The 25,882-nt window shown below is 45.2% G+C and overlaps 2 protein-coding genes across 2 annotated transcripts in view; one reads left to right on the forward strand and one right to left on the reverse strand.

Annotated features, from left to right (window-relative positions):
- basp1 (brain abundant, membrane attached signal protein 1) overlaps nt 1–15,526 on the reverse strand; it is a 43,311-nt gene extending 27,785 nt beyond the window's left edge. The window contains exon 1 of the mRNA XM_070973714.1: nt 15,198–15,526. The gene's annotated coding sequence lies outside the window, so the exon portion shown is untranslated. The remainder of the gene's footprint in view (nt 1–15,197) is intronic.
- An 8,430-nt stretch (nt 15,527–23,956) lies between these two features.
- myo10 (myosin X) overlaps nt 23,957–25,882 on the forward strand; it is a 98,200-nt gene continuing 96,274 nt past the window's right edge. Inside the window, exon 1 of the mRNA XM_070973643.1 lies at nt 23,957–24,397. Within this exon, the coding sequence (XP_070829744.1) occupies nt 24,377–24,397 (21 nt within the window). The 5' untranslated portion in view covers nt 23,957–24,376. The remainder of the gene's footprint in view (nt 24,398–25,882) is intronic.

The following is a 25,882-nucleotide window of genomic DNA, read 5'->3' on the forward strand; positions in this document are numbered from 1 at the left end:
ACGATGCATCAAATCCAGACGGAGGGCAGGAAGTTGAAACCGCAATGGAGGAGACGGAGGAGAGTTCTTACTGGGCTGGTTTGGATGAAAAGGATGATCAATCAATCATTAATCAACTGAGCAGTTCAGCGCCTCAGTGCTTAATGTGGATGTTTCCGTTACGGATGTTTGCCACGTTAACCGCTCGCTGAAACACCAGGAAGACGTGGACCGTCACGCACGAGGCGGGGTACATTGTTTACGCTCAGCTGTCTTATGTGAAACTGTTAACACCAAGTTAACAAGTGTTAGTCGTGTTGCCTGTAGCTGTTACTTTAAATCATCATCACAGAGTTAAAACATTAACTAATCCAACTCGACTCCTTCAGCAGACGCAGACGAAGGTTCACAAGCCTTTTTTTCTGAGTCAGTTTCTTGCATTTTTCACCCTTATGAGCAACAACTTTTGGTACTCGATAAAAGCTCCTTGCGGTTTCTCCGTTTGATCGATTTGAGCATCCGTAAACAATAAAAAACATCAGCATTTTGAGTGCTATAGTGCTTCCAATGGAGAAAATCACTTCCTGCCCTCCATGTGCAGTTTGCACCACAACAAAAGAGCGACGTGACGTCATCTGCAAACCTAAGTTGATTGCATTTAGTGCTGTACTGAGTTCACTTTCTTGATTAATCTCAACATGACTGACTGCAATTATACATCCACCCACACGCTGTGAATGAGCAACACTAAATTTGGACTGTAATAAATCATCTCCCAGACCAGCTGCAGAGTTTTGGTGCTGTGCAGCGTAAGAGAGACACACGGCATGAGGATGGAAATGAGCGTCTGCAGCGTGTCGGTGGAATATAACTAAACTCACTCATCTCATTCGCTTTAAGGTGAAGTCCATTTTCTCCTCCAGACCAATCGGCTCGGGCCTGGCTTTCAGGATTCCTCGAGGCGAATCAATGACGCTCATTTAAATCTTTGTCTGTCATTCTTAGCCGAGCTGGATGACACATGCTAACGACGCTGACGCTGGGATGCGTTCGTGGTTTTTTTCCAGCTGGAAAGCTGTTGCATGATGGTCCTCTGCTGAAGGCCTTACAGCGGCGTCTGTCATCCTCCCCGATCGGTCCACGTGGCAGCCATTTTGAGCAGGAGCGCACACTGTACATGTAAGATAAGCTGCAATAAAGTGCACATCATAAACCACAAATCAAAATGGACCCTGAGCGGCGGGAACGGCGCGAGGTGGACGTATTAGTCCTCTCTGTCATTTCAAAGGGACTCTTCCCAAACTGTTGTGACAGCCGGCTCTATCTTCCACTCCATCACAGGCTCCTGCCAATAATCCTTCCTCTCGACACACGCCGCCGCCGTCGCCACCGCCACCCAGCCTCAGTTACATGCTGTTAAGACAGGAGACTTCAAGTGCTGTCAAGTACTCGGTTCGCGTACTTTCAAAGGAATCGTGATCTCGTCTCTGCATCTCTCCTCGCAGGCGCCGCTGAATTTCAATGAGAAGGCCCACCCGCCTGGCGAGCTGGGTGTTTCTGACAGTTTTGACTGAAGACGTGGAAAAAAACAGCGAGTCACCTGCGAAACACTCGGATTACTTGTTCGCCACGTCCTGAAGTACCTGTGGTGTGGTGGGCACGCCAAACACACAGCACAGCTCATAAATAACTGGTCATTTATCGACATGAACACAGCTTATGTTATTATGAATGTTATGCTTTGTGCAGGTTTACACTGCTAATTCAAACAACAGGCGGCATTAAAGGCTGATTTAAATAAGCTCAGGAACACGCCGCACTCCATCATGTTTGTATTGTATCACGAAGGGCTTTGTGTTCTCAGCTGTGTTTGCACGTTATCGATTATATACAGCAGCTTTGTTCGTTGCGTTATCTGAATACCTTCCTTACTCTGTCTTGTTTTAAGCACACATAGAGAACAAGAGAATACCTGAAAGTCCTGAACAGGTGTTCAGTGTCAGCACAGAGACAACAAGCTGCTGCAGAGCTGCAGGCAGAGACGTCCAGCAAAGCACACGAGAGAAAATCAGATTAAAGATGAAGAGATGTTCACCTTCAGCCTCACGAGGTGTCGTGATGAATATTCACTTTCAGACGTTTGACATGAAATTATCTATAAATATAACACCGATCGTGAAACATTGGCTCACAGTCCAGATTTTAGCAGGTGACATGATCAAATGTCACCTGACATTTGATCAAATTAGTGAATGCTAATAATTGTAGGATCGCATTTCTGCACCAATGAATAAAGATGCGCTAACGTTAGTGTGCTAATTAAACACTATTGGCCGTTAAAAAGGTTGTCAGTGTCACATTAAGGGAACATTTGTGCTAATTTACATGCTAAATGTTAGCATGTTGGTGCCGCTCTTCATCCTTCTGTGGCGTGTCATGTGACTTTTCATCACGTCTGTACTTCTAACCGCGGTGCATCTGGACACTGACAGCCGGCAAATGTTAACGATCGTCTCACAAATCGTGTGAGTGACATTTTATAATTAACCGATAAATAATAATAATTTGATTTTTCCCACCTGAACGATCGAGCTGAGCCGTCACAGACGCACAAACAGGCAGCAGAAATGGAAATCTGTCATCGGGGTGCGTGAAGCTGCGGAGACGCTGAGCACAGCTCTGGGATCTGTGCGTTACAGCTAACTGGTGTCAGAATGGCTCCTGATTGGTCTGATTTGTGTTGTGTGCGTTCAGCCCGTGTTCCCAAAAGGGGTGATCGCATTTACATCTTACAGTATCTGACACTGTTACCCAGAGCAGCTAACAGCGAGGGCAGCAGTGTAATGTTTCCTTCCTTTATTACTCCTGTTCTGCATTTCCATTGGTTTGATTTCCTGATTGCTGTCTGCAGTGAGGTGCACTCGGTTTTTATGGCATGAAATGCTCCAGAGGAACCACAGAACAGCTGTGAACTACATTTCCGAGATGCACCTGCGTGGCAAACATTGGCGTGCTTCGTTTGCCGTCATCTTAAGCTCTTGGACAAACATTTGGTACAATTAAGATTTTCCCTAAGATTAAGATCATTTCCTGAATTATCAACAGTACAAATACCATCGACTGTCACCTTGAAATGACCAAAGTGTTAAAAGAAATGAGAGAATCAGGAGCCAGACGGAGAAGGAGATTCTTTTTCTGTGATAGGGTAAGACATGGGAGTGGGGATATGTCTAATTACTGCTTATCTGCTGTTTCCCGAAGCATCGTCCGACTCCAGTGAGAGCGCTACAGATCTTACAGGGTAGATATCTGCACGTATCAGCTCAGGACAGAGGCTCCATTTGGCTGCTGAAACCACCCAGGGATTGTTTCAGGGCAGAATTTTTCTTTTCTTTGTCTGGCTCTCAGCTCGGCTCTATCTCTTATGTCAATCAATATCACTGCAGCTTTGAGCCCACCACCAGCAGCTCTGCCATCCCGGTGTCCCTCTCCACCCTCCTTTCCATCTGTCTGCACGGACCCCTGAGGCCCCCGGCCTCCACCCCGAGCCAGACGTGGTCCGGCATCAATCAATATCTCTGCAGGGCCGCGCTGGTTTCTCCGAACGGATCGCAGCCAAGTGACATTTCTGAGAAAGTTCTGGGAATGGAACGAGGAATTCTGATGGGAAATTGGTTTTAAATGACTGTCGGTTGTTTTGCATGTTTTAGCTCATTAACTGTGCACATATTTTACATGCCTGTCATTAGTTTTTACATTAGCGTCTGACTTTTCAGGCAGCACTTGTTTTTCACTTATTCCACCACCGAATAAATTCATGCTGCAGAGACTCGAAACCCCGTCAACATCTGGCTTGTTAAAGGAGGACTGCTGAAATCAACACAACTTTTTTAATGCAAGAAAATAACTCAATGTTTGCTCTTTGCAGTGTTTGCATCGTTGGCTGTGACAGTGGTGTCGCTCTGTGGCGTTCACATGAAATATCTCCACACAAACTGCCCTAAAATCTGTTTCCAGACGTAATCACTTTGATGGTCACCTGACTTTTCCATCAAAACTGGTGACTCTCTCATCGCCTCACCACGTACTTTGTGTTTAGAAGTAACAAAAGTTAGCATGCTAACATGCTAAACCAAAATGGTGAACATCATCCACATCTGACTCATGTGCAATTCAAAACTTTCCTTCCTGAAGATAATAGCATTCTTATACTCTTTCATATAATTTCCGCAGTTGATTTTATTCTGGGTTATCTTTTTCTTGTTTTTTTTATTCTTCTCTTTTATTCTTGCTGTCTATAACAACTTAACTTCCCCAGCAAAGCATCCACACAGTCTTATCTTATCTTACATAATCTTATCTTAGTGAAACAGTAATGAAACTACGCAGCTGGAAACATGGAACTGCAAACAAATTGTGCATTTCTCACAACACAGCAAAGCTTCCTGTTTTGTGCCATAAAGCGGCTGAAGTGACGGTAATGGAATCCAACATGGCCGCTCACGCTATCAGACGCAGCCTGGAAGCTGTCGGTCTGTTCATAATTGGACTCCAGGTACAAAAATGGATGTACTGTTGACTGATGAACTAATAAAATGTCAACCCTGCCTTCAGTATTTATGTGAGTCAAAGTTTTGTGTCTGGCTGCTTTAAAAGACCTGAAAAGTGTCTCAGCGAACGAGAAGCGAGGACACCGGCTGTCTGTTAGAAGAATCCTTCAGACGCTCTGCCGCCTGCCTCTCCGCAGACGGAGGTAATAACTCCTGACTGCTTTCTGGGGACTTTTCTGTGATGTTTATGATCCGCTTTACCAGCTAGATCCGAGCGCACGGGCAAACATAAAGCGCCTTCGCTGGAATCATCTGTAATATCTTTCCATAAATCTGACGCACGGCGGCGGAGGAAGACGTCTAAAGGAGGCAGTGTGTTCACAAGCACCAGATTACTGTTGAAAAAGCAGCTCTTATCAGCTGCTGCTGCCCACACAGACCAAACATGTGACGCTCACTCTGCACTTCCCTCTTTCAGGACATCAGTCCTTTACTTCCTGCTGCCAGCGTATCTCGTGCTGTCGAGGCTGTCATCCCCACATTCTCACAACTAAAGCAGGTTTCTCATTTACTTCAGTTCATCTTGCCAGAGGAGAATAAAGCCCTTGTTGCACCAAATGCCAGAAAATGCAGTGCATTTCATTAGCAGAGAGGATGTAGTCTAACCCAGTGGATCCAAAGCTGGGGGTCGAGACCCCTGTAAGGCTGTAAAAAGCCCACCAGGGCAGGAAACGATGGAGAAATGAAATGAAATGTGTTAATGTTGTACAGTTTTGCCCCTTTAGGCCTTTAAAATTATTTAAAAGACACAAACTCAAAAGAAAGAATTACCTTTATTCACCTAACTGACCACCACTCTTGTGCACTATATGGCCAAAAGTATGTGGACACTGCATGGATGAACTTGACCGGCCTGCACAGAGTCCATCCGACACCTTTGGGATCAAAACCCAGCAGCAGGTTCAACAAGAAGACGAGAAGAGTGACGGCTGTTAAAGCAGCTCGAGCTTTTGGATTCACATGTTCAGGTTTTGAATTTAATCTCAGAAGAGATCGTATAAAACAACTCTTCTGTGAGTCATATTATTTCTTTGAATTTGGCACTAATGAGTCGATAATGACATTAACATTTCAAAGTCCTAATTTGGAGGATGTCGCTTCGCCCCCGCTTAAGAATTATTTGGTGATTTTTTGCATTTTAGTGGATGGTCAAAAACAGCATCACCACCTTTAAATATCACACTTTTATTGCTTTCTCTCTTGATTTCTTACCTTTTCCGCAGCTGCAGAAACAACACCTTAATTCTGACTTTGTTCTTAAGTGTGAAACTTCCTCTGCTGCCACAGTGTCTCTCCTGGAGGGCTGACCGGTCACCACAAGTGTCTGATAAATAAGCTGCTGTGACTTGTCTTGCCTGTTTTCCACCAGAGCTCAAACTAAATAAGGAATCTGTGGTTGTGACTTTAAAAGCAGCAGAAACCAGACTGAGCTTTGAGCACATGGACGCAGCACAAAGACATCTAACAACACGACTGCATGTGTTTCTCAAAAACACATCGAGTGCAGCCTCAGACGTCCACCCCGGCCTTGTTTCCCTTCATCTGTCTGTCTGTCTGTCTGACTGTCTGCTCGGCTAAACTGGCCCTCTCAGCGTCGCATCTAAATGACCCCTGTCACCAGAGCGTCGCAGCTCGCAGCCAGACGCCGGCGAAGCGAAATTGGACGTGGCGGGCGTCCGCTGTCTCCAGCCACAACAGCGAGGCGGCGAGAGAGAGAGAAAGAGGGCAGCCCTGCAGTCAGCGACGCTGGGTGGCAGGCCAGACGAAGAGACGGGATGAAGTCGGCTCTAAACTCCAGCTAACCCCAAAAAAGAGCCACAGGGGGGTGAGAGCCAAGACACACATCAGCCAGCACCACGCAGGCAGGCCGGACCCGCCGAGGACACACAGTCTAGACGGCCTCTAATTGGTCTTTCTGGTGTCAGCTGTGTTATAGACGAGCAAGTCGCAAGATGAGCTCTGCAGCCACTGAAGCACCGAGCTCGTTATGTCTCAAGACACGAGAATTCAGATCAGATTCGTCCAGAAATACAGAGCGGATCAAATAAAGCTGTTCAGTTTGATCATTTTTGTCAAGCCGGATACATTTCATCATGCATGATTACATCAAAATACACGTGAAATGCATTTAATTACTCACTGAACAAAGTTTATTCATGTCACATTGATGCTGTTAAATTAGAAAATCTTTTAAAAAAATTATATTTAAATAATCATTAATGTTATTAATTGGAATCATGCTTTTAAGGCTTCAGGGGAACTGAAATATTTACAAATATATAATTTATGTAATTAAATATTATTTCATATATGCATTTAGACATATATTTTAAATACCTGTTTTTTAATCATTTTCAAGATTATCCAGTAAATTATTTATAACGATTTATTAATTATAACGATACCAATTAATGCATTCAATTTAATCTTAATATTCAAAGTCATTCATATGTTATATTTTTAATGAAACCTTAGTCAAACAGTGATCACCAGCATTTCTCCAAGCTGAAGTGAAGCGCTGGACTATCGGCCCTCCACCGTTACCATGCTTGTAGAAAACACACACATCCACCTCCTCGCGGTTGAACGTCGCCCACACACACGTCGCTGAGTGTTCGAGACGAGCCCTTGATCACGTCTCGCACTTGAGGAAAAAACGAGCCGGTGAGAGATATTCTTGTAATTTTCTTCTCGTCGTCAGTTTGATGGGAGCTGACAGATCTGGGACTGCAACGCAAACACGGGGAGGCCGAGCACCTACGAGTCTAAACTCTGTTGTACCATCTCATTATTCTCAGACTCCATCTCTGGACTGCTTCAGATTCACGTGAGGAGCAGCGCCGGCGCTGTTCTCCAGGCTCGGCGGTCCTTAAACGTGTCCTGAGAACAGAAAAGACAGGAGGACAGAGGACACTGATGGCTGCTGACGACTGTGCAGCTCCAACATGCTCCGTGTGACTGCAGGATAGAAAAACGTTATTTGTCCAGTTTTTCCAGCTTTACTCGAACCAAAACCGGAGCTGAAAACTGCGACTCTGAGACGTGGATTCTTCACTCCAGCCAATTGAACTATTATCATCACGAGCTGACTGGTGCCTTCAAATGCACCTCAGCATCCTCTGCACAGTGTAGTTGGTGAAAATAATATCAAATATTATTGAATACAATAGATATTTCAACAAAAATGTGAAAGCAATCTGCTCCCCATGCTGCTTCATGCAGCTCTTCACTGACTTTAACAGCTACTTTAGCTGTCCATAGATTCACTCTCACGGCTCTCATGGCGTTCTTTTGGTCGGCGGTGACACCAGAAGGTTTTCACGGCGGTGGTCAGGCTTCGCTCATCAGCAGCTCTGCTGCGCGTCACATCTTCTGCCGTCGCAGGCTTGTGCTCAGCTGCACTGGTAGGCAAAAACAAGATGGCTGCTGCCAACCTCACTGATTAAAAAAAAAAAAAAAAAAGCCAGCAGATATGAGTGTGAACTTTCACTGAGGGTCACGCTGATCTATAATTCACACTGCATATCTGCATCAGGAAATTCCAGCAGTTAATAATTGACTCTTTGATACGATCTGAGAAAAAGCTGTGAAGTCACGACAGGAATGCCACGTATTTCTCTGGTTTCCTCGGGTTTCGCTGCTTAAGGCGGTAAACAAGCCTGAGGCCCGTCAGAAAAAACCCTCATTCAGAGCCAGGAGTTATTATTTAGCACGACCACAAGTGATAACTCTGTAAAAATGCTCCTGTTGATGTGCAGAAACCTTGAATCGCTCCATAATCTGCTGCTCTTTCAGGGGGATTTCTTCACTCTAACAGGCGTTGTTTGGCTACTGAGATCTCATAACTATCAAAGTGCCATCGCCGTCTGCGCTGCCTCTATGGCCGAATCTGTCTCCTCCACAGATAAGAGGACAGGTCAGTGGAAGAAATACGGTCTCGCCAAATGATTCTCAAATCCACAAGGACGACTGAGTGACTGAGTGGATTTTGGGATTCAGCAGAGAGCGAGCTGAGATCTGCGAGTTCATTCCCGCCCCGCCGGGGTACATATCAGATAACGTTGTCGCTTTCGGTTTGAGCTGTAATTTCCTGGAAGACGAGGCGCGATGTGACAGATGGCGCTCATGGTGAAAGAGCTGCCGAGGACGAGGACATGCTGCACCGCCGTCAAACCTCCGGTGGGACTGGAACGGGCGGAGACACGAGGAGGGGCCGGCCGCCACTTCCACTTTCATCCTTCTCGCACTTTTGCTGCAGAAAACCCGACTGTGAGACACATCGAAGCCCGGGTCAAAGACATGAGTTTAGCATTGGTAAAATCACGTTAGCGTTTAGCTGAGCTGTCGTCAGCTTGTCTGTTTGTGTTTCTTTATTTAATGAATTAAAGGTGCAGATCAGTGAAAACTGATCCACAAATGTCTCCGCAGCCTCCTGTTGATGCTGGAAAACACAGACTGTGAGGCCTTTAATGAAGTCAGCGAGCGTCTTTAAACTTTATTTTTGGCCACTAGGGGGCGTGTTGCTAGAGGCCAAAAGATTTGGTACAGCTGCAACCTGATGAGTTTATGACTATAAAAGACCAATTTCACAATATTCATCGCCAGAACTTGATTAATGCAGATCTACCATCCCAACACAGGATCACACGTATTCCAGGTACGCTGGATGGTAAAAGTCAGCATCTATTGGAAACTTTCATCCATGAAATGCAGAAAATTGTGGAAAAGGTAGTCACAGTCAAACATATTGCATCTGAAGATAAGGAATCGGCCTTTAAATAAATGCTGCTTTGTGCAATTTTCAGCCATAATCATCTCCTCTAGGTCACTAAAACCCAGAGAAAACACAGAGGACACGACCTCAGCGGCACATACTGTAACTGCGACTCTGCGCTACTCATTATAACGTCTATAAAAAGACAGATATAAACTGCGAGGCAGCAGGCGACCATGTTGTTGGGAAATAAAAATTCTCCCTGTGCTGCGCTGTGACTCCGGTTCAGCACCAAAATAAACCCGGAGAACAGTTTACAGTCATTTCATGCAGCGTCATTCTTCCTTTGAGATCAAATGGAAACATCCAACTTCCCCATTCCTGTCAGAGCGGCACGCAAACTGAGGCCTCGTGCGGTCTGAAAGCCTGCAGATCTAAACGCTACAGGTGTTAAAATGGCAGCTCGCTCTGGTCTCCTGCAGCTCGTGGACTCTTAACAGAGAGCAAACACTCAGCTAACACTTCACATTTAAACCTTCACACTGCTGCGAGCTAACTGTGGCTCCTTTCCAAGAAATCCACTTCCCTGTTTCACAACAGCTCATTCAACAGAAAACAGGAGCTGCGTTACAACTCTCACAGCGTGCATCTCACTATTTTGCTGCTCTAGAGTTTAACTGAGTGGCCAGAAAAATAGAAACCCCTGCACATCAATGCAGTTAATACACACATGCTACTGGTGTCACCTCTGGCTCGTTGCAGAGGGCCAAACATCGGATGTTGTCTTGACTTGTGGGAAATGGAGTGATGGTAGCACTGTGGTACGTGCAGCACTGATATCTGGTGTTTAGGCTCCGACCTTGTCTCAGGAGACAGACTTCAGCACGGCGGGGAGTGATGACGGTCACTTCCATCTAATGGGAGTGTCCACTCAGAGCCTACAGGTGGACGCTGGGTGCTTCTAAAAGGCAACATGAACATCAGCAGCGAGCTTTCAGGTGGGCGGCGTGGCAGCAGAACACTGAGCAGAGCCCTGACGGCTTAAGCACTGCACCAAGATGAAAAGAGGAAAGCGTGTAGATATATTTGTAAGCAGCAGCGAAAAGGGAAGGCCGATGCGAGAGCAGCGGCTGACTGTCTGAGCCCTTCAGGCGTCACTTCATTAGCGGCAGGAGTCATTGTGGCAGCCCGTTATTGGCGGTTATGTTTATGCTGCGTGTAAATTTTCCCACAGTAACACTAACACGGCAGCCAGATCGCTTCAGCAGAAATGATTTGTATACATATCCATGTCATAATCACTGAAAGGGCTGTCATCACAGCAGCTGCATGTTCCTTAGAAACGACAGCAACATAAGTTTGAGAGCACGTCCACAGATTTGGGTGTGTTATGCTAACGGTGGCTAACGCAGGCTGAAGCCTCAGCTGCTCGTGCATCGAGCCTGAAACGTCGCAGCGTTTACGCCGTTAACAGCCGCAGCACAGCACAGCTTCCTCCACATGGATTCATACTGACCCCGTATGCTCCCAGCCCATTTTAAACACGCTGCATTCAGCGCAGCCCTGCCTCAAACACAGCACCGCTGCATCCTGCAGGGCAGTCAGACCTGGCTTCCAGCTCTGCACTTCCTCACTGTGTAAAACAAGATGAGCTGCTACCCATAATGCCCTCTGCTCCGACACACAGCTCATCACAGCTCATTTCTGTCCGTCACTGAATCAAACCAAAGATCGACGTCAGATTATTCCAGCTGCTGCGTCTGAAACTTGATGCAAGACTTTTCCAGAATAAAGGGCTTTTTCCTCCTTCTGAAGCAGAAATCACTTTTATTCTGTCCTTTTCATCATCCTGAAACTCACTTTGAGAGAGCAGGTGACACTGGGAGTGAAAATCACCTCACCTCATTGTGTTGAAATGTGATTTTTTTCAGCCGTAGTGACAGTAGTAGCAGCAGCGGTGACTCAACCTGCAACTGCGCCCATCTCCCTCTACACTGACACACACACACACGCACACACACACGCACACACACACACACACACACACGCACACACACACGCACACACACACACACACACACACACACACACACACACGCACACACACACACACACACACACACACACACACGCACACACACACACACACACACAGTTGCATGTGCATCAAGCAGCAGCTTCTCTTGCTTCATCTCCGCCTGCACCACACACAGTCTGATGCTTTAATTAAGAGGCACACTGCATTGTGGGAAAGTGATCCTGTTGATCACATGATTCGCTAGAGCCTCGATAAAGAGTTCATTTTGTTTTTTAATGGGGGGGGGCACAAAGGCAGAGAAAGAGGGGACCCTCTGAGACCTGCAGGGCGGCACAGCATGGTGCCTCGTTCACCCTTTCTCTCTTTGTCTGAGACAGACACACACACACACACACACACACACACACACACACACACACACACACACACACACACACACACAATCTACCTTTCTTTTATATCTGACAAAAGTATATGGACATCTCTGTTATCACACATACACATTTTTGTCCACATACTTTTGGCCACTTTAACCATCACAGCTACATGTCTAAGCCTAACCCTAAACTTAACCTTAGCCTAAACCTGACTCTTAAATCCAAGCCTTAACCCTCAAACAGCCTTTTGACGTTTTGAGGACCAGCCAGAATGTCCTCACTCTCCAAAAATGTCCTCACTGGTCCTCACTATGTAGCAAGTACAAGTCCACACACACACACACACACACACACACACACACACACACACACACACACACACACACACACACACACACACACACACACCTTGACAGGCGGTGATGAATGAGTCACCGTCATAACTTCACATCAGGCTGTAGCTCGTCTCCGTCCAGCAGGATGAATGAGCGGACTCAGAGCTGGATTTATGGGAGCCAATCAGCAGCCAGACAGACGGGACACATTACTACCGTCCTCCGTTACCATGGTGATCTTATAACTCAGACGGAGCTGCAAACACTTCAACAACTCAACAAGTAACAAGTATTTATGATCCATATCAGCAACAGTATTTTAATACGCTGTACATGTTGTTCAGACACATGGCATTGGTCGTTTTTTCATAACAATACTGGCAGTAGTATTTTTATGGCAGTAGTATTTTTATGGCAGTAGTATTTTATAATCTGTACATAACAGTTTATTTTTTATTCTTTCTCCTGTATCCTCCTTATCTTGGCCCTTCTGTAACACTGTTTTTGCTTTTCAATACTTTGCTGGCTGTAACGACATTTCCCCAGCATGGGATCAATAAAGTTTTATCTTATCTTCTTATCTTATCTTATCTTATCTCATCTTATCTTATCTTAGAGCATGACAGGAATATTATATTCGAGTGGAGCTGAATGATGTATTGATGTCACACTGATATCTTGATGTGAAATGAGATACTTTCTGAGTTTTTGTTTTTTATAATATCATGACATGGATTACATTTGTGTGCTGTGAGTTTGTTTATTGTATTATTATTATTATTATTATTATTAACATTGTTATTAATAATTAATGACTCTCTTCTGTTGAAGTCCTGCCACATTATGATTTACTATATGATACTGGGAGTACAGTTCATTACTAGGTCTCACCACAGATGCACTATAAAGCCTTAGTGCAGTATTATTTTATACCACAAACCTTAGAGACTTAAAAGCTCGTCGATACTGCATTGATTAATTAACAGATTTGAATTAGAAACATATTAGAGTTATTGTATGGGATACAGGGCAAAACCTGTATGAAGTCAGTGTGGAAGAAAATAATCAAATTCTTCAACAAAAATTGCAGTAACACCATGTACAAGTACACATCTGCTTTCCATTAACAAAAGTACAGAGTATCAGCGAAACATACTGGAGCATGTACTCATTATGCAGAGCGTAGTATTTCTGGTGTGTTGACGCGTGTTGTGTCATATGTTCTGTATGTAAAGTGCACTTTTATAAAATAACTGGCAGCTCGATCTGTCAAATACATACAGTAAAAAGTGTTATGTAGCATCAAGTGGAAATACTCAAGTATTTGAGTGACTGTTGGCTACTTTTGATTACTGCAGATTGTTATACATGTATACAGTCACAGTGCAGTACCACAGGAACAATGAATGGCCCTAAAAGAGTATTAATACTGCACTGATATGGAAGTCAACGCATTACATCCAGCAGTTCAGATCATGTTGAATTCAGCAGATTCACAACAGAATATCTACAGAGTAAACATGAAGTATCAGAAGTCCATGCACGTACTGCAGGATTACTTCATGTTGACCTCAGCTGGAGAGTCAGGGCTGCAACACGAGCACGTTTTCAGACTGCTGTGAATGAAGCCGCAGACTGTTTATGTGAATAATCTGCTTTTTAATCAATTAACGGACAGAAGACAGTGAAAAATCTCCATCAACACCCCAAAATATTCAGTCAACAAGCACAAAAAGCAGAGAAAAGTGGCAGATCCTGGAAGCACAGGATGTCTTTTCATCATGGTTTCATCATCAGGACCGTCTCTTCTTCGTCTTTACGTCAAACGTTCGACTGATTATTTCAGCGCAACATTGCAGCATCACTATCACAGTGAAGCAGCGGCGCGTCTGCTACAGCATCACCGTCAGTGTCCATTCACACACAAACCGCGCGCGCGCGCGCGCGCGCGCACACACACACACACACACACACACACACACACACACACACACACACACACACACGATCCCACCGCCACAAAAAGCATCTTATTCGATCTCTACAATCAGTTTTTCCTCCGCTTTAAAAGATTCGAGCAGGCAGTCAAACCCGCCATCCTCCTCCCCTCCATCCTATTGATAGGCAAAGTGGCATCTCTCCCATCCACACCCTACTCCTAGTGCGCATGCGTGCCGCGGCAAACAAAGGACCAGGCAATTAACCGACGGAGGATGGCTAATAAAGTTTGACTGGCTGCAGAAATAACATCCAGCATCGATGCAGCAGCAGCAGAAGCGGAGTGAAAGGATGAACTTAACGTTTCCGTGAATCTGGGGGGGCTTCAGGTACGCCCTCAGTTCTCCATCACCCCCCCCCCCCAACCCACACACGCTCCCCAAATCCCCATCTCCATCCTCATCCTTCCTCTTCCCAGTGCAATAAAATGGAAATATGAGATCAATAATTCATCTGAATCATGACATAATCTGCTCAGAGACGCTGCGTGTGTGTGATGGTGTGTGTCTGTGTGTGTTCCAGCTGCATGAAGCCGAATGGTGTCACACCTCCACACAGACAAAGAGGTGGGGCGAGCAGGGGAGGGCTCCTCTCGTTTTGGGATGTTGAATTGTTTACTGGCTATAAATTATGAAGAAAAACGCTCCCCTCCGCGTTGCCTAGCAGCCTGCGGAAATTATATAATCCTAAACAAATTCAGGGCAATCAGGAAATAATAAAGAGCGCGTGGGGCGCGTGAGAGGACGCCCGTGCGCGGTCCGAGCGCATTTTCCTGAATAAAAGTGTGAAAAACCAGAATGCGTGTCTGAGGGTGAAGTGCGTGTTCCTCCAGACGGTACACACCCCTTTCCTGAGCTCGTGCACAATTTTTCGCCAAGAAAAGGGAGGATAGAAGAAGAATTCATTTCTGGAATTTCTAAAATTTTCCAGTTCAGCTCAGTTTTCTTCTTTTCCTCCCATCAAATCTACCGGATCTTTTGTCTGGTGTCCAGCAGCCGCCCGTGCCGCGTGCGCCCCGGCTCCCCAAATGGAGGGATGGAAAAAGACAAAAGGGTTGAAAAAAAACTAAAATAAAACAGCCACGAGCATCCAAAGCGCTCCTTTCGGGAGAAAAGGAGGAGGACGGCCCGTGGTGGCGGCTCTTACCGTGCGCACTGAAGTTCCGACGCTCCCTCTGCTCTCCCCGCAGTTTCGAGTAGCGGCTGCTGTAATTTTTTGCGGCTTCTCCTGCGCGCCCGGCGGCTTGTGCCTGCTGCACGGTACGGCTCGACGCGGCGATCCTCCGCCTGCGCGCACACGCATCCCTACGCGCGTGCGTGCGCGTGGATCGTGCACGCACGCACACAGAGCAGACGCACAATGTTCCTCGTGAGGAAAATGTGTTTTATTGTGTGAGTCTTGCTCTAATTTCTGATAAAACGTTGTGACGCGCCGGGAAGAGTTTGATCGGACGCAGCTTTGAGGTGATTCAGAGTCCTTTAGCTCTCATATGATGTTCTATTGTACTTAATGATAACTAGCCAAAGCTATCGCTGTAATATTCCTGCAAAATTTCAATAATATTCCCTCAAACATTTAGCATATGATTGAGAATACATCTACAAATCTACTTAATGCTACTTAACGTGTATTTTTCTATGTGTAAAATTTCTTCTTCACGCTGGATTTGTGTTTTTAATAAATAATCGGTCAGATTTCGTGTTGCGCCGCCGGTGTGTACATTTTCTCTGCGCTCGTTTTAGTGGAAATACTCCTCCATCGTCGGTCTGTCTTTGCGTGCTCGCTGCCTCTGTGCGCCCCCTGCCATTCAGTGCGGCTGCAGCCTGTGGAGTCCTTCAGTTTGACGCACTTGTTGATGCACAGATTAACGCACGGGTGGAAGAAAAACTCAAATCTTTCACTCTCTGACCGGTATGTCCTTCATTTTAGCTTCAAACAAGTGAAATGCACGTAGAATCCATGAATTGTTCTGACGATTTTGCCCCATTCAGGATGTTAAGTCCTTGATCCATCAGTGTGGAAGCAGAAGTCCAGCTCACAGGTCACAGAAACATCAGTCTCAGCACAGTGAGAAGGTTTGTTTAGTCCAACCAAACAAATGTACTCTACCATTTTAATCCTCACATTTGAGAAGCTGGAGGCAGAACACACTGAGCATACTGCTTTAATAAATAGTGATGATGAATACTTTATCAAAGCCTTGATTACCTTTTTTAAATTAAAGTTATGTCCACTGACAAATCAATAATCTGATCAATTGTGGCAGCACTGATAACACTAAACACAGCCTGTCTTTGTCCAACACCTCCTGTGTCAAAACCAGTCTTGTTGCTCTATTGAATACGTACTTAATATTTACGTCAAACGTGTACTTTTGTACACATGTACTGGATGAAAACACAATGTGTACAGCTTGCTCGCTCCATACCTCAGTGTTTCGTTGTAGTACTGTCATTCAGACATTAGGTGGCAGTATTTGCAAAGAATTGAAAAGTTTCTCATGTGCCTTTGAAACTTTCTGCTGATGAAGCATTTGTTTAAAAGAAGCAGTGAAGGCACTGTGACTCTTGCAGCCACACAGGCCCAGCCTTTCACGAACTCTGTAAAACAGTCTTTTCCCCACTTTATACTACTGCTACTGTTCATACTTTGTCTTAAGCACAGTTTCACATGCAGGACGTACCTGTGCGATGCTGTTTTACACTAAATTAACACATGTCTTCCTCCATTGTTAAAACCCGAGTGTGATTCTGCAGTTTGTTATCGACAGTTCAGCCTCTCTGGAGGGATTCCCAGGCTGAAGACCAGCTAACTGCAGCCCCCTCCCTCACTCCCCCCAGCAGGAAGTATGCAGGGATTAGAGGGAGGTCAGTTTGTTCTGGAAGACGCTGTGACCCGGCTGACCCGGCTGTACCCAACCTCTGCTCGGAGCTGCTGATAAATCCTGCATGTTCTGAGGTGATCCCTCTGCAGAGAAGAGCTCATGAACTATAACTGACCCTTCAGATCCTGCAGCCTCTGTTTGCTAACATCCAGAGCTAAACCTGACAGCGCTAAGCGGGCTGACACATAAGCCTGCACAAGCCGCTAACTGTTTAACTGAAGGGCTCAGCAGAAAACTCACTTACAGCGTTATCAAGCCAGAAAGAGAGCTTTGGTTCACTCTCATTAAAGGTGCACTGCACAATAAAACCGCTGTCATGCTGTGAAAACGGCTGTAATGTCTGGTGGCAAAGGCGTCATCACGGGGGGGTTTGACCCCCACAAGGAGCCAAAACTCAGGATGCAGCTGCTTCTGCTGCAGCGACTGTGACCGTTATTTACTTCTACAAGCTACAAGCTACAAGCCTCGCATCCCAGAGGCTTCTTCAGGTGGATGAGAGGCGAAACGTCCTCTAAAACCACAAGCAAGTCCTGCTGCCTTTGGAAGGCACTTAGACGTACCACAACCTGGATGAAGGCGAATCTTCACAGACACCATATATAAACTAACTGTTGCTGCCGTCTTCGCAAAATCACAGAAAACATATTTGGGAGAAGAGTGGAGATCTTACAGTTATCAGAGCATTCGGTATTTGCGAGTTCGGGGCACATTCCCTCTTGTTTTTCACTTGCTGAATCAACACTTAAACGCTCTTCCGTACCTTTGATGATTGAGAGTCTGTCATTGGCATGCAGCAAACACAGAGATGCACTGACGTGAACATATGGCCCGAGGTTAAAAGAAGAAACCGTTTCAAACATCAGAGTCGAGTTCAAAAGCAGCTTTGAAGCATTCGGCTCTGGTGATGTGGCGAGGACGAGTCGGGCAGACAAACCTCAGTCATCGGCATCATTTAAGCATTAATTATGCTGAACTGGAGCTGTCTGCTGCGTGAACTCTTTCTGTTTGTGTGTGAAATAATGCTTCGCCGCTTTTCAAGTCTAATTTCAGTCTCCAAAGATTTCAAAGGTTGAGTTAAAGCCCACAGCTGGACATAGATTAGAAATTAGAAAATAGAAAATAGTGACCTCTGGTGGCTGAAGTACTTGTATGACAGGAGCAAAGGAAGAAGTCAGGTGACATAGTCGACACATGGTGGATGGACGGGTTAAACAAACGCAGGACTTTTACCCAGAAGGCTGCTGTTCATGAGACACTGAAGTCAACGTTGACTTTGTTTAACTGACACTTCAGTTACACATGTAACTGAAGTGTCAGTTAAACAAAGTGTGCTGATACACACCATCATCATCACACCATCAGGTCTGAAAAATGTCTGTTTTCTCACATCTTCATCTTGTCGCAGCTTTAGCTGAATGTGACTTCAGTTTCAGTGGAACTGATCTGGTTCTTTCATGCTGTTAACTCTATTTATAGAACTTCTATGAATTATATGATTTAATGTTTTATTGCATTTATGTGTATTTTAAGGTGAAACACCTGAAGACTGGAGTGACAACCTCCATTTTTATTGGCCAAAAAGAACTGGCTCATCCAAATTTTTGTGACTTAAATGAATAAATGAAGGATAATGTTATGTTTGTTCAGTTGAAGCTGTAAATGCGCTAACAGCTTCAGCTACTTTTGGACCTTCTTTAAATACAGTTCAGTCTTCGAACCTGTCAACTGATTGAGCAGATTGACTGATGATTGTGAGGTTATCCATTTTTCTCATTCATTTGCTGCCACAGCAAAAATCAAAGGAGTCTTGATGTCCATCCGTCCTTCGCTCTGGTCATCTGTGTCCTCCACACTTCACGCCACCTGAATGACGTCACATCATTGTAGGAAAATATCTGGCACAAATGTAGCGCCTTTACAAGCAGGTTATTTTCACCAAGTGTTTCTCTGGCTCTTTATCAGGGGTTAATAGTAATAACTGGGCTTGTCGTGCCCTGCCCAGACTCAAAGAGCTGGTTGCGTCATCGTATGTCAGTAAATGGTTGAGATTAACATTTAGCCTTCGGTAATCACAGGGAGTGGAAGACAGGCTTGACTGCAAGTAATTATCTACCTCCCTCTCTCTTTCCTCTCTCTCGCCATCAGCAGTTGAGGTGGTGAACCAGGAACCGCTGACAGGGTCTCCAGATGATCATTGAGGGGCTTGTACGGCCGATAGTGAGATCGGTGCAGGTAGTGAAGCAGTAAATGTACAGTGTCATAAGATACTGAGACTTTGCTTTAGCTGAGGAGCTCGTGTGATTTGGAAATGAAACCCTGATGGCTGCGCTTCCTGCAGCACGCTCACAGGGACTTCATACAGGGTTTTTTTTGGTAAACTTTGGTATAAAAAACACTTTGAACAATCAAATCTCCAGTTTGTCACTGTTGACTGCATCATTATAACAGTACAAAAGTGATGGAATAGAAACAGTAAAGCTGGATTTATACCTGAAACAAGAGCTTAACACCAGTACTAACTACAGCCTCTGATTTAAAGTCAGATTTCACCCGCTGATATCACCACACGAGCGTGTTGTATACGATCGGACTGCAACTGTGTTTATAGATCACATTTACATTACCTGGCTCTCCATCCTCTCCTTCTCCTCCAGGTGTTTCTAATGCGTCCTCGTCACTCCTCCACGCTCTCTGTCTTCCTCTCAGCGTGATGCCGGTTGGAGGAAGTCTGCTTTGGCTTCACCACTGACACACTGAGTGAAAAAAAAACTCCATTATCTCACATCTTTGGTAGAAGTCTGAAACAGTACAGGAAATGTTTGTCTTCCTCATCCTGTTTTTGGGCGTTCGGAAGTTTGGAGATGCTGGCAAAGAATCAAACAACAAGACACAACTGGCCCCTGTCGTCCTCCTGATGATGAAACGACCAGTCCAAGGAAACAAGGAAGCGGTGGTCCATCTACCGTCATGCTGCTGGCTGCACTCCTTTAAAGTCTGATCCCAGCCTTCATATATCAGGAGGCATTGTCTTATGCTGATCTTCAGTCACTTAACGTGTTCGCCTCACAGCTAGAAGGTCCCCGGTTCGAAGCCTGCTGTGGGCGCTGGTGGCGTGTCCTCCACCATGCCTTCAGTAACTGCTGCTCAAGGAGAAAGGGGGCCTTTCTGTGCGGAGTTTGCATGTTCTCCCCATGTTTCCTCCTTAATAACCCCCACTAAAAACATGCAAGAAGATCACCACCTGACCAATGGTGACAACGGAGTACTGGTCCCCAGGCGCCGGCGTCAGCAGGCAGCCCACTGCTCCTGGTCTGCCGTGGAGGATCGACAGACCGAGGATGGGATAAATGCAGAGAAAAGAATTTCACAGAAAGCATGGCGTGTAGTGTGCAACTAACATGTGATGTGAAGTGATTAATAAAGTATGTTTCTTCTTCTTCTTCTTCTTCTTCTTCTTCTTCTTCTTCTTCTTCTTCTTCTTCTCACACACTCATGAGAGGTCAGAATCAGAATCAGAATCAGAATTACTTTATTTATCCCTGAGGGGAAATTGTTTTTAGCAGTGCAAAACAGAATTATAGATTAGAATAAAAATTAGAAAGAAGGACGAGAAGGAATATATATATAAAGTCAATATAAGAGAAACAGAATATTAATACTAAGGATATATGTAAATAAGAAATATACAAATATACAGAAATATCCACTCAATGAATGTACAACAATATAAAATGTACCGCAATACAATTGGATGTGCAAAATTGAGATGTAAAATATATAAGTCATGTAAGGACTGAGAAGTCAGATGGGCAGTCAGAGACACCTGTGGACATGTGATTTGTAGTGAGCAGGCTAAAACATGCAGAGGTTATCTAACAGCTAAGTGCTTCAGCAGTTCCTCATCACTCAACACCGACATGTCAGCTGCCACAAGCCCTTCACACAAAAGGTGGAGACCGGAGGTGGAGCTGCATCCACGTTACTGTGCGCTTTTAAAGGTGGGCTGAGCTCATTCCAGTCTGACCCTGACCGAGGAATCCTCAGGGGTTTACGGGCCGTCGCTGCAGAGAATGAGTGCTACTTAACCTCTGTCAGCGGTCTGGGATTAGAGGTCAACGGTCACTCAGGTGACAGCGTCCAGACAGGTGATGTATGGAGCGTGCTAACGGGTGGAGAGCACCTCGGAGACAAATAACTGGGAAGATTTAGTGAATCCAGAGAGCGTAGCTGTGAAGAACATGAACAAACCAACCAGGCCAAAGACTTCAGGCACCATGGCTGCTGTGTTTTTCATTTCTGACTGACATCCCACCACCTTTTGGTTTCCTCTGGTCTGAACCAGACTGGAGCTGCTGACAGCGCTGCAATTTCTGTATTTGTTCCATATCCCTGCATTGATTTGAAGAGTTGAAGGTCAAAAGTTGGTGAGACACTGAGGTTAAAACTGCCTTGGAAGCTTGTGTTTAATGATGTTTCCCCATCACTTCAGTTACTGAATTACTGTATTTAAGTGTGAAGAAGATCCTGAGCAGATGTCCTCTTCTTCTTCTCTCTCTCTTGCCTAACATGTTGGACTCCCCAGTCTATGTCCACTAGGACTGTTTAATAATCCAGGTTGACTGCCTTGGAGACATGTTTACTGTGTTTTTTTCAGTTGCTCAGCATCTAAAATACTGCTTTTTGCAAAGTTGATCTGATTATTTCAAAAGAAAGTACAAAAAAAATCATACATGAGGATGAAGTCCAGGCAGCCAAAAATTCTTGGCCCAGCGTTGGCACAATGTCAGCGTGCTGGTTGCCAGACGTTTACCTGATCTGTGATAAACGACATGTAAAACAGGGTCACATCTGGTCCAAAGCTGGTCAAGTCACACCAGCTGGATCTACACACACTCTCAGTGCAAATCAGTGTGAGAGTCAGCGCCTCAGAGCCTCCCAAATCTGCCAGCCAAACATGCATTCTGCTGCCAGAACGCACCCAATTACACCAACGTTCAGCCACAACTCGCCTGAAATGTTTGGCTGCTTTGATGCACTTGCATGTTGAATTAGCTGAAGATGAGCGTCAGTGTAAACCTGCTTCACCTCGTTCTGCTCACCTCTCTGAGGAGACGGTCAAACAACCTTCTCCTCCTTCTTCTGCAGTTTGTTATCCTGCAGCTGGCTCGGAGTGTGTTCCCGCTCTGCAAAAGGCTGCTGATGGTCACAGGATTGCAAACCCACATGCAACGCTGCGGTTCTGCTGCTGCACAAGTTCAAAAAAAGCCCAGAGTGTCTGATTATAAAGGCTTCACAGTGAAGCTATGAATATCATCTGAAGCACTGCAGAAGCCTTTGATTTTACACCTTCCTCTCATCTTTCTATTTAACAATTTCTTAATGCATTTGTAAGAAGAATGTGGATTCTGTGCTGTGATTACATTCGTATTGTAATGATAACTCACTGTGGGTCAGAGGGCAGCTCTCAGGTCTGCTGCTCTCCTGCCAGTCACCAGCAGGGGGCACTAAATCCCAAATGACAGGATGGACTACCAACAGGGTCAGGGGTCATTCTAGGACTGATTCATGTTTGATATCAAACTAATTAATATTAATTGTCTGTTAAAAAACTGGGTCGGTACATTTTAAATTTCAGTATTTTACGTCATATCACTTGATCTTGAAATGTCAGTACTGATGGTTCATATTCATATCAATGTGCAATATCAGTATTGTTTGCTCATATTTCATTACTCCTTGTTTATATTGTTTGGTTGATATTTAATGTTTAATGTCCTTTTACTGATGCCCTCTATGTTTGCTATCCACTTTCGCTGCTATAATACCTGAAATTTCCCCACTGTGGGACAAATAAAGGTATATCTTATCTTATCTTATCTTATCTTATCTTATCTTATCTTATCTTCATCAGCAGATACACAAGCTGCATTTCTTCCAAACAGTCTGACACTAAAATCTCATTTTTCACACAGACAAATCTGGAGAAAAAGTATTTGTTTGAGACCCTCCTCTGCCTCAGTGGCACTCTGATAAAAACAAGCAGCAAAATAAAGCATAAACATCAAATCTGTACTGAATCTAGAGTTGTGTTGTGTGGACATAAACAAACAGACCATTGGTAATCTGCCAGTTACAACTGCCCAGTGGGGGTGGGCGGGAAGAGGTGACCACGCCCACCCCGGAAACAGGAAGTGGATACAGATTCTTACCACTGACATAGCATTCACAGGTTAATCCTGTCGTCCCACAGACTCTTTGTATATATTTTTATAACAGTTATTGGACTTATATGTGCTTTACCCAAACTATCGCGCAGCACTAGTTCCAGATACATCGAGAAAGTGTGAAAGTATTAGCTTCCCGCGCAGCGTCTGGCTAGCTTGGTTAAAGTATTAGCCTTCGTATTTGTCAGTTAAACTGGACATAAAATTGTCGGTTTACCGACAAGAAACGCCCGCTGATGAAGTCGGTGGCTCAGTGGGTGAAGCCACGCCGTAAAGAGTCAGCTACAAAAGCTTAACAGATTCCCGTGATTTGAAGGTGGTGTCGTTACCGCCGAGCAGGCAGCCGCAGCAGAGGCCATTTCAGCCGCCATGACACCCCTCCCGCCATCTCCTCCACAGGGGCCTTCTCCCAGCCCTCACCCCGCAGTGCAGCTCCAGGTGGATGAACCCAAACAGGACAGTTTTCCGGTTCGGCTCTTCATGGAAGAAAACGAACCAGAAAAGACCCGGCGGGAGTGCTGGTCCTGTGACGGAGTCAGGCTGCAGGAGTTTAATAGTTTAGAAGTACGCTGAGACTTCATGACTACAACATGTTTTGCCCTTTTATAAGCAAGAAGCAGCACTGCTTCCTTTTAGGTCGGACCATGTCTGTTTGTTTTCATCCATCCATGTCCGGACTCCACATATTGACAGCAGGAGGAGTCAGAGAGACAGCGGGGCTGGAGGAGGAGGCGGAGGGGTGCTGGGTGGGGAGGTGGAGCTTCAGGATTATCGTCCGCCGGTTTGAGTGAGTGACTGACTGAACGTCTCCAAAGTTTGACCGGCCTGTCGCTTCTTCGCTTCAGCTGCACGTTTGTTGACCAAACAACCAACCACCGAGCTGGACGGAGCGGACAAAGGTGACGCACGGAGCCGCAGCGGAGGCGCGCAGGAGCGCACAGAGGAGCCGGGGCCCCGGGAGAAGAGCCGAAAGTTTTAAAGGACTCTGCTGGAGGAGTAACACATGAGACAAAGAGTAAATTGACTGCTGTAGCTCCACACTGACTGACTGTCCTCCACCCTGCAGACGCTCAGGATGAAGATCACAGACTGAAACTGTCGGATCTGCTTCCTTTTTTTCCGATTTGCTTGGAATCACACCAACAACACATGAGTTGGATTGACCGGACGCGCGGGTTCCATACAGCAGATCCTCGGGGATTAAAGTAACGAGGGCAATGGATAATTTCTTCACAGAGGTAAGGGAGCACTGCTCACGTCCTTCACTGCTTCATTCATGCAACATGTTGGACACACTGGGCTTCAGGCGCTTGAACGCATCATGCACTTGGTTGCACTGCAGCGTTAGTGACTCTCACTCGTTAAGACTAACTTTAAACTATGACAACATCTTAAAAAGCTTGTTACACGAATCATTCTGTTTATTAATCACTTGTGAAACATCCCTGCAACAGTCAAAGTTATTATAGGAGTCCTAATATTATATTATATTATAGGGATCCAAATACCAGTAAGCTCAATAAAGTGAGCAGAAACTTGCTTGTGAGTGTCCGAGAAGTTGTTGCAAGAAAAATGTGATAAAGCTCAGTGAGGCCAACATAAACTCACTACTATGACTTCCTATTGAAATATTGGGGATGTTATGGGCACAAATGGTGTCATAAAGTACTTTACATGAGCCCTGAACCCCTGACACATACACGCATTGCAACCCCTCCAGGAATACCATAAGAATATCACAGGGACTGTGCTGGTCAGACAGGGGGGTTGGACTCGGGGTTGGACCGGGTCCCAGTGGATCTGTGGTATTTCCGCACCTCTTTTCTCGTTTCCTCCAAGAAAAAAGTCCTGTAAATCTATTAATAGCAGTGTGAACCTGTGTCCCACTGGGAGCTTTTGATTGGCCAGTCAACAGCGGAGGGACCACTGAATGCTTGTATGATTAAGGACAGTTTAAATTTCTCTGATCCTCTGTTTGCAAACACTGTCAGATGAGTTGTGAGGCTGATATCGACTCTTGGATGCTGCACTTTCAGCTGATGCCTCCCTCCAGGGCTGCTGATGTGTAAAAAAACCCGCTGAGGGTCCATTCGGGCCAGAGATCACTTTGCTTTGATTGTGGAGTAGCTGTGGTGAAGCAGACGTCAGTGTTCAGGCTCTTTATAAAGCTGTGTCTTAACTATTTCAAGTTTGTCTTCAGACTTTGTAAATTGACAGAAATCTGTTTGTTGTTGAACTCACCTTTGAAGCTAAAATGCTAAACATGCCATTCTCGTTTGTGAGGATTTGTCTGCTTTTCTCTGTGTTTTGCGATTGTAAACTTTTAAGTTTTGGACTGTTGTTTGGACAAAACAAGACATTTTGAAGACATCAGCCAGGGCTGTAGGAAATGGTGTTGGGTGATTTTGGATGTTTTCTAGAACAAACAATCTATTAAACAAGAAAACAATCATCATTTGCTGCCCCAGCGATTTTAAAGTTGTGCCTTTCTGTAGGAGCTATAAAGAAAGTCAAGCTATGGTCTTTGGCTGCTGAAGCATTCAACGATGCTTCCTAACTTAGAACCAGCTTACAGATTTCAGTCGTTAGTTTGATCGGTTTGTGTCGGTCTAACAGGGCTGTGAGCTCTGTAGACCAGTCGACAGGTGTGTGGGGCTGATGCTGAACCACAGTAATAGTCTGTCAGGTGCTTAATCTTGATCATCTGAAACGTCGTAGTTGTG

This window comes from Chaetodon trifascialis, chromosome 11 (assembly GCF_039877785.1).
Source record: "Chaetodon trifascialis isolate fChaTrf1 chromosome 11, fChaTrf1.hap1, whole genome shotgun sequence".
Taxonomy (NCBI): domain Eukaryota; kingdom Metazoa; phylum Chordata; class Actinopteri; order Chaetodontiformes; family Chaetodontidae; genus Chaetodon; species Chaetodon trifascialis.